Here is a 16,819-nt window from a genome sequence, read left to right as displayed (position 1 = left end):
GAAGGACACGGTTTCACCATGCAGAATGCCTTCCTTAAGGTCACTCTGAACTCTTTTCTTCTCTCCTTCGTATAACACTACAGCTTTCTTAACTGGCATTTTGCATGGCTCTGTAAAAGAGTACAGTTAAAAGCAATACATAAGGATAACTAGAGTGCCGTTTTGAGAAGTAGGTAGATTAGATCCCGTGATAAGTTTGCACAAGTGACATTTGAGAATGAAAAATACTGTGGCCACACGTATGTAGTACTTCTGCTGGTATTACTATGCTGAAGAACTTCTTGCCCCTACATGTAGGGACAGAAGTTTCTGATGAACAACCAGCCCCAGTAAAATTTCTAATTATATTAAATAGGAAGAGGAGAGGAAATATTCAAACATAATACATTTTTGTAGCTGATAACTGCAGTCAGTTCAGATACATCATGGTATGCCATGTTGAATGCTGGAAGCCATCATAGATTATCAAGGCCTTGAAATTACAGCTTCAGTTTACCTGTGAGAAGACAGCTCTTCCATGAAGGTGCCATAGCTCATTAATGATTAGAGTGGTGCTCTTTCAGGAAAATTAAATTTGATTAATTTGTTTCTAACAGCTGGAATATATATACCTTTACAGGTTGGCTTTGTGGACCAGTTTCCTGTCTTTTCACATCGGGAATACTTAGGTCCTTCCAGCACATATCTGGATTGGCAGCTGAAGCTGACGGTTTCATTGTAGTGATATGTTCTACGAACAGCAAAATTTAAGAATCCATTTTCTATTCCTGATGGAGCGGGACATGTGACAGCTGTGGTACAAAAACAAAACAAAAAAAACATTATCAATGCTGCATTTCTAAAAGATGCAGCATTAATTTTGAAGTATACTTAAAATTTTCGTGGTGATTCATTTCAGCCTCTTTCACAGGCAAACATAGAGGAAAATATTTTAAAATACAATAAATAAACAATTGCATTAACAATTCTGACTTTCAGAAAAACTGTACTGTATGTTTTTAATAACATTATGATACTTTTCTGTAAGAAAATTATGCATGTAATTTGATATACACAATTCTAGGATTCCTACTATATTTTTTAATGCTGCTAAAAGTAAGTTACTTACCTCTGCACTCCGGGATGTTGCTCCAGGTCCCGTCGGCCTGGCAGGTAGCTGTCTCATTTCCAATGAGTGCAAGGGGTGGTACACATTCAAAAATAATCATGTCCTTGTAGTAAGAAATATTTCCAGGTTTTACGTGACGGTAAGAAAGGACTCCAAATTCAGAAAGTGATGGAGGTGGACAAGTCACAGCTAGAAAAATACTATATTCTTAGAATTAAATCTTAAAAATTGAATTGTTAATAGTACCACAGGAACAACATGCTTATGGCCAAATAAACCCACAAAATACCTTATGGAAATGTAGCTACCAAAAAAAAAGATCAGATTTAAAGTCCCAGAAGCCTTAGAGTATGTAATCCATGATTTTTTTTGTATTTTTCATACAATATTATGCAGTATATTGCTTTTTTCAGTAAAGTGTTTGTGCAGGAAAGGTTACAGCAAAAATATGCATAACAGTTGTAAAGCGTGACAATGCCCTCTTTTTATGTACCTGGAAAATTAATTTGAATGGATAAGCATCTTACCTTCAGCTGTAAATAGCATCCCTTTCACACAGACCTATAAACTGTATTTCTCTGTAACCAAAATCCACACATATAAAACCAAACATATAAGATGCTTCTTGATTTTTCCTAATCTTGTTTTGCACAGCACAGTAGGAGGCCTCTGAACAAGAGTATAATTCTGAACAGCGTAAAGCAGCCCTCCTGTAAGGATAGAATAGTTTTTTTTGGTATTTAAACACGTACGTTGACACTGTGGGACACTTCCACTCCACTTGCCATCTGCCATGCATTGGCTTGTTCTTGTCCCAATGAGGTTGTAGCTGAAAACCAAAAGTCCTGGTTATCAGAAAACTTAATGAACCTTTATATGGAGAAAAATCAACTCGTTCTTTGCAAAAAAAAAAAATTTCAATTTCTGACAAACAGACTTAACAAGAACCCAGTTCTGGAATCCTTCTCTAATTCAAGCACTTATTAATTTCAAAGGAAATTTGGATTAAAATATGAAATATTTTTAAATTTTTAGGTATTACAATTTTCCAGAAAGAATAATTGATTAAAAAAAAAAATTGTACTTTCAACTCAATATTCTATTTTAATGTTACAATAATTTATACAACTGGTTAACATTATGGATATATGTAAATAGCGAGCATTGATCTTTGATCAGTGATGTTAATGTTATTGGTTCTCGGAAGAAATTCCCAGTTTTTTATGGCAATTAGGATCAGTCTATTTGTAACAAACTCAGCACTCCATACCTAAAAGTACTGAAGGGCTTTATTTTTTTTATAATACCAGGTAGCCCAGTTTAATTTATATGTGCACTCCATCTAAATGCTTCTCTAGTTCTCTGTATGCATATTACTACGAACTTACACTGAGCTTTAGAGAAATGCTCACTCTATATTTATCATTTCAATATCACACAGCTGAAGCCTAGTAAATTATCATTAAAAAAATTAAATCAATTCAAGTCCCTTTGCTACACTTGATGTCAGAGCTGAATTTATTTATTCCTTCTCTTGCTTCTGCAGAGGAAGAAGTAACTGAGGCTACTCATGTTCTTCATTGAACTCCAGATTGTGGCTCACTTAGGCTCTTCCCAGGTAAGCACTATTTATTAATTACTCACCAAGTAGTGTGACTGTATGCTGCTATCAACTATATCCCTGCATTTATCATAACTCTATTTATTTAAATGCATCCTCATTTCTAGAATCAGTAAGCAGCCTTCAGTAAAAGTGTGTTTGGTCCAGGGACTAAATGAGGATTAACCTCGTGTTTTCATTTACTGAGCTTGGAAGGACACAGAAACAAAATTTTCAGTCTCTAGAGCCTGACAGCATAACAACTTAGATAGTGATTATCCTTTCTTTGCTGTAGGATTTCGTCTCATGATGTACTAAGAGGATTTAAAAAGCAGGGGAAAGTGGTCTGGAATAAGTCTTTGTATAAAATCTCTGCTATTTTGATGGTTTTCCCGTCTGTAAGATGTTGCTTGTGAGTAACAAAGCCCTGGGATGTAATAATTGAGTTTGAACAGGGAAGGATCACTAAATATGGCCTTTTTAAGCCTCTGAAGTTCAGAGGGGTTTTAAGATGATATTTTCTAAGTTCCCTGGCTTGTAATGTTCCAACAGGTGATAGTAGAGTGTAAAGCTGTGATTTAGATTACTTATTTAGCAGCACAAGAGAGGGAGTCCTTACCCTGGTTCACACGAAAAACTTAAAGAACTCTGGTAATGAGAGTCTATAAAATCAATTTTTCCATGCTGCAGCTGTCCAGGAGTGGGACATCTCATTGCTGTTAATTAAAGATAAAAAGGATACTATTATTTCACAAGGCATGAAGCTAGGATAGTGGAAACAGAGTGGTTGTAAAGGGGTCTGGGTGCCTTTCAATTTTCTCTACTTTTGTGTGCTACACTTCCTAAGTGTAAATATTGTACATTTCTATGAAAACATAATAAAGGTAGCTTCAAAAATTTCATGATTAGATCATTTTTAATGATTGATTGTCTGCAATTACATGGTAAAAATGAATGGCAATGGATACAATAAAGGCAGGTGATGTTATCAACCAATCTGCATCACTTAGAGTACAAGCACTGCTGGGCTGAGCCATGTTAAGGTTTGCTGGATTCAGTCCCTATCACTCTCTGGCAGCAGAGGCATAAGGGAAAGCGCATGGAAAGCTCCTTCTCCTGTTGCTTTCACCTCTTTCCCTTCACACTCAGTTGTCTTCTGATGACTATTTATTTTTCAGGAGAAAACTTAGAGCAATCTCAGATTTTTTTTTGTTTGTTTTGTTTTGTTTTTCACCTATTTTGACTCAGGAAAGTGATAACAAAAAAACATACAAGCAAAATACAGCAAAACACACAGCTCCTTGGCAGGAGGCAGCAGCTTTGTGGGGAGCAAGATGGCTTCTGCATTTGCTCTTATATAGAAAACTTAGAAACGCAAGGAAAGAACAACCAGAGAACAAAAATATATCAGCTTTAACATTTCAGATCCATCACATGGACTGTAAAATACCCTTTTTGGCTCAGCGCATGGTATGTCAATGAGGTGGTGCAAAATTTGGGGGTAAGTTCTGCTTAGTTTTACTTACGCAGGCACAGGAGCGTGTTGAGAGGCCACTTGCCGGTGGGCTGGCAGGTGTACTTCCTCTGGCCATTGTTGGGGATAAAGCCAGGCCTGCAGGTGTACTCGATTTCCTCACCCACGTCGTACACAGGTTTGACCACATTGATTGTGGCGAAGAGCACTTCTGGTGGCTTGGAACAGACTGGAAGAGAGGAAACACTTTACAAAAAAAGAAAAAAGTGGGCAGAAAGTTTGAGATATTGTAATCTCTAAACTGGAAGCATAAGTTTCTGTATTAGAGCCAGCTGCTGGATGTCCCTACACTGAGCTAAGTGTCCATCTATCATCTACAGGTGACTTACTGAGGCAAGGGAGGGCTGTAATAAGCATCAGCAGGGAAAAATTGTATTCTTTTCCTTCTCTCTGGCAGCTCTATCATGGCCCCAGTTACACTTCTTAGTTAGGAGGAAAAAAGTGCTTTTGCTTTAAAAATGGATTTATGAAGTGTTCATATTTTCAAAGCGAGGCAATCGTGGTAAAAGATTTAGGGGAAAAATAGGGTGAGAGGGACTTAGAAACAAACTAATGCATTTCATTTTTAATCCAAGTTGGTTTGGTGAGGTCAGAAATTCCCCTCACTATAGAGATGAAGGAAAGGAAGTGAAAAAAGACAAGAAACAGCTTTCAGAGAACCCCCATTCAAAACAGTTGACCAGAAATATCCGAAGGCTTTATCCCTTGCTTTCTCCAGATTCCCTCCCTCACGCTCCAGGGTAGCAGTGGCTATTAGAAAGTGGAGGGCACTTACCTCTTGCTGCAAGAGCAGAGTGGGTCAGAGCAGCCGCACACACGACCAGTACCAGGGAGTACATCGCTGCCAGTCCACCAGCTTCCCGAATGACCCTCAATCCAGCGTTTCTTCCCCTAAAAATAAAGACAGCCACAAAAGGGTGGTTACATATTAACTCTTTGTATTTATTCCCACCCTGGTAAACAGAAGATAAAAGGGTCCTTGTGTAGCTGGAATAAAGGATGAAATAACCATCACATGTTGCACTGGTACATAATGCAGGAATTCAAACAGCAGTCTTGGCTGCAAACATCTCCGCTCCGGTTGTTGATGCAAAGCATCTCCTGTTGGGGCTGGTGGCTTTGAGAAAACAATATTATTTTCTCAGCATCTTTAAAGGATGAGGATGCTTGGAATTCAATATTGGATCAAATAATAGAACTGTCACTGAGAAGCTTTTGTTTCTCACTCGAGCTTGTATGTTTTCATGTACCAAAGACTGCTGAGAGTTATAAAGCTCTTTTTAAGGCAAAATGATTACTGTTGGAGTGACATTGGTGGTGTTATATGCCTCCAGTGATAATACCAGATAAATAATGATTTAGCTGATGATCTGGACTGAAACTTCAGGCTTTGTGGGCCTGTTTTATCTGATTCATGTTGTCAGTCATCATCTTTCAATTAATGGATAACCAGTTAACTACTGCATAAGTAGTATAGGGAAGGGTCACCATGCCAGTGCTGTGGAAAAAGTGAAATAATGGTTCTAGGTTGTGCTTATTTGCGATAAGGGCTCATATTTGAGTCATGGTTTAGGGTGGTATAAAAACTTGTTTTGATTCCCCCATTTGGGGTCATCAAGTCAAAACTTCACAGCTATCAGCTGATGTTCTGATCACTGCAATCCTCCTAATTTAGCAGATTTTAACTGCAGGAACATCTCAAGTGCAACCAAAATAACATTTGTGTAATCATTGTTCCACAGTTTGGTGTTTCTAATCTAAGTATCCTCCTTCCCCGCTGACTCACAGCCTGCGAGGGGGAGTGAGGGACATTTGAAGCTCAAACGAGAAGCTAGGTTATGTCAAACCCTTATTGCTGAGATCTTAAATAGTTTGTTTATTTTTGCTTCATGAAGTTTCCCTGTTTGCATGTAAAACACAAACTTTAGCCACAACATTAAACAATTAGGATCATGCTAGTCTTCTCAGAAAGAAAGTAATATGAATGTCTTGCTCAAAATATTTACCAAACACACAGTGCCAAAGGGCGAAGTACAACTGCTAAATCAACCAAGAAATATAGACTTTATTTTCTGTATTTACATCTGATTATTTTCCCATTTGTCACAGCCTACTTCCTCTACAAAATTTCACAAGTATATCACTTTTCCCTTCCCACCACGCTGCAATGCTGTAATGAACTTTCTTGCCTCTGGTTTAAATCCTTCTTTAGATCTGCCTGCTATTCTGACTACATTCTTTTCTGTGTTTAAAATAGCCCAGGAATAGAGGGTCACAATTTTATCCATTTCAATACTGACCATGTGAGCACTTCTCACTGTGCTCACCAGATGGCAGAATCTACTCTGCCATCTACCTTACAGCCATAAACTTGATCTGAAAAGTTTTTCCTATGCTACTTGAAGAGACCGGGGAGACATAATAGAAAAAGTGGGTTGAATAAGGGGCATGATGATCTTTGCATACAGTTTGAATATCTGTTGTGTGTGATAACTTTTCTGCTTCTAAAATTGGAAGTAAAACTTTGAATAATTGCATATGAAATTGAAAAAAAAAAAAATAGTTAAGTATGCATTTCATACAACGGGAAAATAACTGCCAATATTGTGACTCTTTTTAAAAATGTTTTTCTGCAATAGGAAACATCAGGATATAAGTTGCCAATAACTGAACATTTTTCCATACCTGGACAAGAGTTGTTCAACTTGGCAGAGTATCAGCAACCAATCTATTTCTTTCTGTGCTTGATGATGATGTGCAATTATTTATGTCATCTAGTTTTCCATCAAACCCAGCCCACTTTTTACCAGGTATGCTATTTATTGCTAGTGCTTCCATAAACCCAATCATGAGGTGGAACTTTGCATTTATTTGGTCACTAACAAAACAGAGGGGACTCCTGTTCTTTGCCACAAATTGCCTTACACTCCTAAAGGAAGAAATGCTAGCTGTGAGCAGAGGCAGGAGTGCAAGGACACACTGAGATGATGTTGGCTAGCATGATGTGCGGAGTATCAGTATCACAGTAGTCTGTTACCCGATTTTGTGATAGCACAACCTAAAAGGAGAATACGTAGGAGGGAAGCGAATGAACTTTGCAGAAGTTGTGTTGCCAAGACAAAAATATGAAGGGCAGCATAGCAGAGATCAAGAGCACATGTTTGAAAAGATTGCAGTTTAATGATGGAGACTGGCATCGCTGACTGATCGGAGTAGTTTCAGTAACAAATAAGAGATGGGGAGAAGGTGTGCCAGCAAAGCCTTACAAGTGAAGGTAAAAATGTGTCATGTTGAAGAGTTTAAAAACAAAAAATAGAGGGATGCAAAAGAAAAATGATGATGAAAAGTGCTCTATACAGCAGCATTCTTCATTGATATCAGGGGTCAACTGGAGCTGTCAAGATGAGGGAAAATACCTTGTGGTAATTGGGACACTAGCTAATAAGGAGCCAGACAAAGACTTCCAGGCAGGAAACAGTCTCTGAGCAATATTATGCAGAAAGTTTGCAAGAACTAGACAGACTCCAGGTCAGGTCACTGCAAAGTAGCAGCTCCCCCAGCTAATGAGCCAGACCTTCCTTTAATCTGTCTGCCTGCTTCTCTAGCTGATGCTCTAATTTTCATGGTATTGTAGGATATGTCACGCCTCTGATCCTGCCACAGACTTTCTGTCTGTCCTTCTGGATGATGAGTGTTGGGTCTGCTATCCACTGCTCTCAAGGTTTTATGAGTGTTCTTCAACCAGAAAATGCATGACACAGCTTAGTCAGTTCAAAATGCAAGTGTTTCTCACATCACCAAGAATATATTGGTTAGGGACACTGAGATAAAACATTAAAGAGGTTTGAATGCATTCCTCCCTTATGTGCCAACATCCACTTACTGAAGGCACTCTCCCTGGCATGAAAGCTGGGCTTGGGACTTGGTTGGACCACCAGCTGCATCCTTTTCCTACAAGGCTCAGATGTTCAGATTCCAGCTTCTTTCACTCTGATCCTCTTGATTCGCATGCCAGGTGCTGGGTTTTCCTGTGTACATCCATCCCTCCCTGGAGCACAAGGAGATGATGGTCAGGTGGCTAGCAGCTGAATCCCTGTTCCTCTGTGGGAGCAGGTGTTAAGTTACAGGTCCAATCATTGCCCTTCGTGTTGCTGAGATAGTTCTATTAATATTTGTTCAAAGTTCATTTATGCCCTGCACAAACATTTTTATCGCCTCCACTCAATACATCCGATATTGAAGTGAGTGCTCCATTGCACTGAAGAGATAACAAATAAAAAGTAAGAAGGTGAACTGCATCATTTTTGGTCTTAAAGAAAATTAATTGCATGCAGTTCTGGCCAAGCCAAGGCTGTTTCTGCTTCCTAAATATCAGTTCCATTTAATATAGAACAGTATCGATAATTTAGATTTATGTATTCATTACGAGCAAAATATTCAGCCAGCCAGAAGCCAAGATCCATCTGCACTGAATCATTTTTCCAGTCAATGTTTATATTTCCTACCTTTAGAGATGCTGAAAGTAAACACATGGTAACTGATATTGACCTGGAAGAATGTCTCGATGACATCAAAAGTAAACACTGTCTGAAGAACTCTTAAAAACATTGTTTTCACTTAGTAGCATATTTTGGGGTTAGATGGCACTTGGATTTACCGTTGATGTTCAGGGATGTTTTTTTCTGAAGTTAGTGAAATAGTTACCATTTTAGTCCAAGACGTTAAAATCACTTCAAGCACCCACTGATTTACTGAAAATCCAGCATGAGAATACCCAGTGCTGTATTAATTCCCAGTCCTTGCTTTTAAGGTCCTTTCTAACCCAAGCCATCCTCTGATTAACCCATGATGCTGGAGGTCTAGCAACAAGGATTTCTTCTGGCTTTTAGCTCCCTATGCTCCCTCGCAGAGGCAAGAAGGTGTTCCACTTTTCACATACATTAAACTTGCAGTGTACAAAACCAGAGAGCATTTTAAAGCCACTTCCTCCTCTCCGCCTTCTCATTTCCTGCACAGAAAATCCAGAGAATCTCTCTCGCAGTTGTACTGTGACCCAAATATTGTAAAACAGTCTGTTCCTCTGATAAAACTTGTTTAAATTCTGTCTAAAAAAAAGTCCTGCATTATATTTCTTCATCAGGAACGCTGAATTATGAAGACTTCAGGGCAAATTATCCTCTATGTGAGTTTGAATCTGCCATGAACCGCTCTGCAAGGGCCTAGTTTTGAGACATGGGAAAACAAAGGTACCATAGCAAGCCACAGACCCTCCCACCCTCTTATCTCATCCACCTTGTTGCCTTTTGCCTTTGTGCATCAGAAATACACAGATGCCTTCAAGGAAGATGCCAGCCAGGGTAACAGGGAGGTTGGAGAAGACAAGGAGCTCTCCAAGCTCAAACCAAACTCATTCTTTTCACCCACCAAGCCTGAAACTACGTTATTAAGATTCCCTTCATCATTAGTCTTCTGCTTTCTATTAAGCCAGATGCCACAGGTTTCCCTGAGAGCCTTGCTATGCTTATTTATGTGTGTTGCCTCAGGTTGTTGTCTTGTTTACAAGCTGGGGAGGGTTCAGACCTGGTCAGGACCAGACGCGAGCTCCCCAGGGGAAGCACAGTGCTGCAGAAATACACCTCACACTGCCAGGACATCAGAAATGTCATTAGTGTTCTTACCGCTTTGTGATCCAGTGGAGCAATCCTTGATAGTTTCCATCCTAGACTGGCTCCATCCCTTCTAGTAAGGGCTTCTGTGGGTAAATGAAAGTGCTTTTAACCTGGCTCTGTCTCCCTTGGCACGTTGCCGTGATACTATCAGAAAGCCCAGCTAACTCCAGATTTATTTACTGCCATTCCTTGGTCTTCCCAAGTGATGGATAAGAGGACCAACAACCAAGAAGCTGTTTGGTATATTCGTCTACATCAAAAACTTCATTGAAAAGTGCATGTGTCTAAAAGCAGCCTAGAATCAATGTGTTTTGGCTGCGTCAGAGGCCTCCACTGGTATCGCCAAATAAATCGACAGCTTCAATCTAGAGAGATCCTATGATCTCTATTAACCCATGGATATTATCTGTTAAATTCTCTCTGGGCAGAAGTCCAGAGTGTTCCAGATGACTAAATTTACTTTCTTTATTATTCAGCTCCTGTGCTCTGTATGGTGTAATCAAAAAGTAGATAGATACTGATCTCCCTCATGGCCAAAGCCCAAACCTTCACGAGCCAGCCAGAGGCTTTTCAGCGGTTCACTGGAGCTTTTCTATGGCATTTCATCACTGTTTATATACCTAGCTGCAATCAACTTGTCAGTTAATGACATGACAGGATTAGGGATTTATGCCAAATCTTGGTTAACCAACACAAATATTTGACTATAATTTTTCCTGACATATTTTTAATCTGGTATTCTTAGTAAATTTATTGCCAAAGTGAAAATTCCCCACTTTACTGTTGTCTGAAAAGGTTAAACATTCAGTCTCAGAACTGAAAACTTCACAAAACATTGGATCCAGAGGGAAGGCCATTAACTTCCACAAACTGATTTTTAAGTGTTCTTGAATATTCAAACTGAAGTTGGTGAGCTAAGGGCTACTCTGATAGGAAAGATTAGTTTGTCTTCAGCTAGACATTTGCAAGAAAATCCTGCTGCTATGTAAGCTCCTGCTACCTGATGCTCACATCACATCGTTCTGCATCTGGATCCTGTGCACAGACTCATATTGCACCAAGAAGTATGGTGCTTTTGTAGTGGGGACCATTAGAGAGTAGTAAGATATCAATAAACTAATTTCAGTTTGTGACAGCCTCTAATATTCAGCAATAAATCCAGGGCAAAGCCTTTCAAAGAGGAAGCAGATTTTGAAGGGGCCAGTATCAATAACTGGAATCAGATTTTCAGAAGGGCTTAAATTCTATTTAGACAACTAAATGAAGGTCATGCTTTCAAAAGTGCTCACTTTATTAAAATAAATTTTTGTCATACTGGGTTATTTGGAAAATGTAGCTACCTCTTTTGGTTTCCAGAAGGCCATTCCGCTTCTTTGACACTCTTGACATGTTTGTATATCACTGAAAACTTTGATTTGAGTGTTGTAATTTGTGTCATTACCTAGGTAGTCTTATGTTTAAAAAAAGTCATTTTTCTTTCTTTATTATTTGCACATGGAGGGACAAGGATGTTGCCAGCACTTTGGCATCAGAATGAAATATATTACAGTCGTTCTGACATGGCCAGAGCCAGAACCAGTGACATTCTTGTAAATCTGAGCTCTGAAAGGAGAAGATGTACAAATCTTTTGGAAAGAGCAGGTCACGAGCATTCTATGAAGTACATAATATTTATGATACAAGTTGAATACACTCAGAAAGCACACAAACTCAGTAGCAAGAATACCTACATTTCATTTATCTTTGTATTTCTAGAAATAGCCTCATTTTCCCACTTCACGTCGCCTAAGCATGTTGTCATTAACAAGAGGGTCACTTTATTTTTGCGTGGATATCAGAGTGTAGTCAAGTAATACTAGTCCACTGGATGAGTTGGCTTAACCCCTGCTCCAAACCTGTTCAAAGTGAGCTGGCTGCCCAGCTTTTATCTCATGTGTGCTATGGTGCAGCTGGAACAGAATCTGCTGGTACTTGGCTAAGGAAAGCCCTGTTATTTTTTTCCTTAGCAGCACTGTGGATAAGATGTTTGATTTTTAAAATGATATTTTATGTAACAAAACAATTTTAAAATGTAATTCACGGTGAAGGAGCATCTGTAGCATTTTGTATTCTCACAAGCAGTAATTGTGGGCTGTTAAGGTCACCCTGCCTTGTGGAACTGAATGGTAGCGTGAGACTTACTTAACGCAACCTGAAGAGATGTCCCTTGTTATGATATGTATTAGTCGGCTAATCTTTTCAGTCTTTAATCCACAATACTGGATTAAAAGACCAAAAATAGACTCTACTGTCTTTTAAGGACAGTTTCTGTTCTGGGGTTTTCTTTTTTATTTTGAAAATGAAAAATTCAGAGTGGAATCAAGTGAACATTAGATACTAATGTAGTCCTTCTTCATGTTATATTTTCAAGGCAAAGTACTTTCCCACACTTCGTTTTTCAGTTAATGGTCATTAAGTTTTTTGATTATTTTTTTTTCTTTTGAAATTAACATCAGCCTGCTTTGCATCAGTGTTTTCTCTTCTCAGTTCTTCTAAATTAAAGGAATATTTTAAAGTTGTGCTTGCCCAGACAAACTCTTGTCACTTCAATTACTAGTGTTCCCATAATGTAAACACTTGTGTAGGGCACAGACGGACGTGGTGCAATTGGAAATCATGCTATTGGGAGTGATATTTGGCTTCCTCTGTGTCAACAGGTCATAGTAGAATGGCAGCATGCACAAAGAAGTGCGTATCCTGTGTATTCCAGCTGACAGGATTGTTTTCTTCTCAGAGTTATTCTCTAGAATAAACCAACTGTGGTACGTAAATTACAGTTCCCTTTATCTGTGATAAATGATACTCAGCCGTCAAAAAAGGTATCTCGAAGTACAGCACATACAACATCTGCTCACACCTCATCTTCACTTGGCAAACTGAGTTTGTTCCTACAAAATGATCATACCTTTCAATACCAGATTTGTATGAATATGATAAATAAAATATACCACACCATGCTGTTCACATTGAAATAGTGGGAAATCTGACTTTGGTGTCAGCGACATGACATCACGTGGCCCATAACAAGTATAAAGAAACTTTAGGTGTTGTCCTGATGTAGCATGGGCTGTCTGATGCTAGGTGTACCGATATTCCAAAACACACGTTTTCCAGCTGTCAAGTAATATAAAATAATTTATTCATTGTCCTATTCAGTGTCAGAAAAGCACACTGGTGATAACAGCAGACTATCAGGAAGTGTAGTGATTCTGCTTCCCTATCGTTTTGATGGACACATTTTAATCTGTGAGGGATTGTGTATGTACACATCTACCTGCAAACTTAAACACTACCTGTATGGCTTACATTTGTGTTCAAAATGAATGAAGAAAATACAGAGTATTGAGGATAACTTTTCCTCTGCAGGGGTAAAGTAAAAATATATATGTGTTTAATTTAAGATGAAAATAAAATTCAGAAAATGGTGTTACTGGTGCAGGCAGGGCCCATCTAACTGAGTATTTTGTCTCCAACGGTGGCCACAGGTGCACACTGCAGAAGTGAGAACAAGGCAAGCAGATATGATGCTTCCTCCTTAGAATTTCAGTTTCTGACCACTTTCAGGTTAAGGAGCTTTGGGAGCCAGCTGTGGCCTATGGTTAGCAAAATCGTCTGTCCCTTCCAGAGACTTGCTCCCCCTGAGCCCCCTGTAAGCTGCTCGCAGCACCGCTGGTCCTTGTGCTTGGTTCTTCTGGGCAATTCCAGGGGACGATTGTCCATGGCAAGAACCACCTACTTTGTTTCCTTTGAACCTGTGTGCCATGGTTCTCTAAACAAAGTAATAGAGGCGCTCTTGTTTAGCTGGTACAAGAGAGGTTTGTTCTTTTCCACATGGTTTGAGTGCTTTGTTTGTATTTCAAAGTCTGAGTCTTTCTGCCTTTTTTGTGTGTGTGTACGGTTGAAGACTGAAAATTTGCCTACACAAGAGAATTGTTCTGATGCACTCAAAAGAATGTGAATTACTTTTTGGAAGTGATATTCGTAATTTTCCAGAGAGACTGCTGGTGAGGAGGCCAAAATCTGCAGAACAACAATGATAGCAAATATTCCAGCTGAGGCAGAAATTTTTATTTATACAATCTAGAAAGACAAAAACCCATGAAATGTCCCAAAGGACCCCCATCACATTTCAGCATGTAACAGCCTCAAGCTCTGATTCAGCTCTATAAGTAGGAGATATTTCAGCATGCTTCTAATACACCTGAGATATGAGAAAAGAAAACAATAGGTTGTCACTCAGTATTCTGATGAGAACATTGATATAAAAAAAAAAGATATATTTTATCCTCAATGTTCTGTATATCACCAGCCATTTATTTCCAATTCTATGGAGGGCTGCTGTGAGGATAACTCACAGGCAGCTGCCAGCTATCTGTATGGCAGAGGGCTTTGCACCACTTTCAAGGAAACACCAGTTGAAATAATGGCACCATCTAACAGGTAGCAAGGAAAGTAGGACTTTGCTAATGAGGGTGTATCGATGAACTGCAATTGCATCCCTGGCAAATGATCACTTATATCATATACCATTTTTTGTCCTGAAATTTTAAGAAGTAGATTTTCTGTGAAATTCCATTTCTCATAAGACTTTCTGTGGTTTGTCTTCTTCCTGACTGTTTTAATGCATACTCAAACCTTTGCATTAGTACTAGTATGTGTGAACAAGCTGTCACATGGAATACTTTAATAATAAAATCTGTCTACTGATCCAGTACTTCCAAACCTACAGCATGAGGAACTTTGAGGGAAAAAAGGCAGAAAAGAGAATCTGTCTAAGTACAGAAAGACACGGAGGTGTACAGACTCTACATGCACAGATGCAGAAAGACACAGATACCAGTGCTGCTATAGGAAGAAGCAAAATATTTCTACCTCCTTCTCACCACTCCAGTAACAGGCAAACTAACGCTCACACGTGTTTAGGTTACCACATCCTACCTTTTTCTAAGTTTTGGGAAAACTTAGGGTACATCATTGCCAAAGTGACTGAGTAAAAATAATGATTTTGGTGGGAAATGTGTAATGTGGTCTGGAAAACTTATAGATGTAGTTGACATAATCTCCTAATTAACAGCTATTGGACAAAATGTAGCAAACAGACTTGAGAAAGGGAGCTTCAAAACTAAAATCTATAGATTTCAAAGGGAGAAACAAAGAATGTGTTGTAAAGAGAAAGAAACAGCAAAACCTAATTTTGAAATTTGACTGAATCCTGAATTTCAGTGGAAACTCATGACTGATATTGATCTCTTTATGGCAAAGAGCTATCCCAGGGTTGTTGCCAATGCAAATGTCTCATAAGGTGACTGTGTGGAAATTCATTTGAAGGATAAGACTGGATGAAGCCAATCATTTTTAGACAACGTGTTTGCAATGATCAAGTAGCCCTTCCTAAAAGGGGTTCAGAAAGTAGCTACTTGTTCTGATAACTCTCTAGAAAAGGAAGTGGTTGTAATTGTTTTGAAATATAGGGAGAAATTAGGTTGTGAACTTCCTCATAGGTCTCCAGCAGGAAGTGATTCCAGTTTGTTGAATACTTCTCACAAGCAGGAAATAATAAAATAGAGCTACAACTGCCTAAGACACTGGTGAAGGTGTTCTTGGCTTTGTCTTTGAGTTAATCTGATGCTGTGCAGAGCCCATAAATCAGGACAGAACAATTCAGGCCCTTTTTTGTTTAGGGAGGAGACACCTTTTTACTGCTTTTTAATCAAAAAGTCACATAGGCAATAGCAAGTTGACCCAGCAGATGAGTAAAAAGAGAAGGCATTTCATAGGCAGCATAAATACCCTTAAGAAACCACTTTGAAAATGGACAAAGGTGCTTGTCCTTACAGAGCAGGGATAGTATTGATGCAAATATAGACGGGATTAGAGGAGCTGTGTGTGTTTCAGCAGTCATCTGAATTTTTCAGAGAAGAATTCATGCACCATCCAATGGGAACTCTGCAGGATGTTACCCAATATTCATACAGGAGTAAACTTGTTATCAGATGACCCCATAAACCATGCATTGGAGTCAGGAATTCTGAAAGCTGCTTGCTCGAAAAGCTGGTACTCTGATTAAATAACCACGTATATGCCTGAACACAAACAGCGATAATGCTGACTCCTTGTCCAGATGGCCTGACTCAGAAACAAATTGCAAACACTACCCTAAGCAGAAGGGCAAGGCAGGGGCTGCTGCTGGGAATGTGCGCACTCGGGAAGGGCTGGCAGGCATCTCTCCTCCAGTAATCTGCAGAGGAAGCGTGAGTTCCTGTATCACCCACAGGACCTGAAATCAGAGGGAAAAATGGGTGTCGAGGCGACTGAAATCCTCCCAGTAAGAGGATGCTGCTGTTAGGACAGCATGTACTGAAAGTGTCTGGTGAAAGGGACATGGTCATTGTGAGTGTATCCTGGGCATAGTGAAAAATTCTTTACATTTAAAGATGAATACATATATTTACAGATATCCATATATAAAAACATTGCATAAGTGGTGTTCATCCACAATACAATAGCCAGGAGAGTTACACCTACATACATCAAGGGAAGGTTACGGTGTCAAAGCAGGTTACCTGAGGGCTGCTGTGCACCCACAAGGGACTTTTTCCCTTGCCTCAAGTGCCTGTTCAAAATGTACAAATAATTAGGAGGGTTTGACATAAAATGATTGCTTTACAGACGCAAAGTGGTCCCAGCATGATCTCACAGTGTCACGACCAGCAGGGTTTGGCTTTTCCCTGGGGCCTAACGAGGCGATCAGCAGGTGCTGGAAATAGGAGCCTGGGACACGCGCCAGTGTTTCAGTGAATGAATCTTGACCGGAGTCACTCCCAGGAAAGAAACTGGAATCCAAAATGATTCAGCAGGTTTGTGAGATT

General features: G+C 39.3%; 1 protein-coding gene across 2 annotated transcripts in view; it reads right to left on the bottom strand.

Annotated features, from left to right (window-relative positions):
• The window catches only part of APOH (apolipoprotein H), a 6,676-nt gene extending 1,530 nt beyond the window's left edge, over window positions 1-5,146 (bottom strand). Inside the window, exons 1-7 of one of the 2 annotated variants that reach the window (XM_032199775.1) lie at window positions 5,018-5,146; window positions 4,235-4,411; window positions 3,328-3,424; window positions 1,861-1,937; window positions 1,109-1,297; window positions 612-791; window positions 14-110 (exon numbers count right to left, since the gene is read on the bottom strand). In XM_032199775.1, the coding sequence (XP_032055666.1) occupies window positions 14-110; window positions 612-791; window positions 1,109-1,297; window positions 1,861-1,937; window positions 3,328-3,424; window positions 4,235-4,411; window positions 5,018-5,081 (881 nt within the window). In that variant the 5' untranslated portion in view covers window positions 5,082-5,146. The remainder of the gene's footprint in view (window positions 1-13; window positions 111-611; window positions 792-1,108; window positions 1,298-1,860; window positions 1,938-3,327; window positions 3,425-4,234; window positions 4,412-5,017) is intronic. The other variant, XM_032199776.1, reaches the window with a different exon arrangement.
• Between the last annotated feature and the right edge of the window lie 11,673 nt (window positions 5,147-16,819).

This window comes from Aythya fuligula, chromosome 18 (assembly GCF_009819795.1).
Source record: "Aythya fuligula isolate bAytFul2 chromosome 18, bAytFul2.pri, whole genome shotgun sequence".
In the NCBI taxonomy this organism is placed as follows: domain Eukaryota; kingdom Metazoa; phylum Chordata; class Aves; order Anseriformes; family Anatidae; genus Aythya; species Aythya fuligula.
The sequence above is the reverse complement of the archived record's forward strand: the minus strand, read 5'-3'. Positions and strand labels throughout refer to the sequence as shown.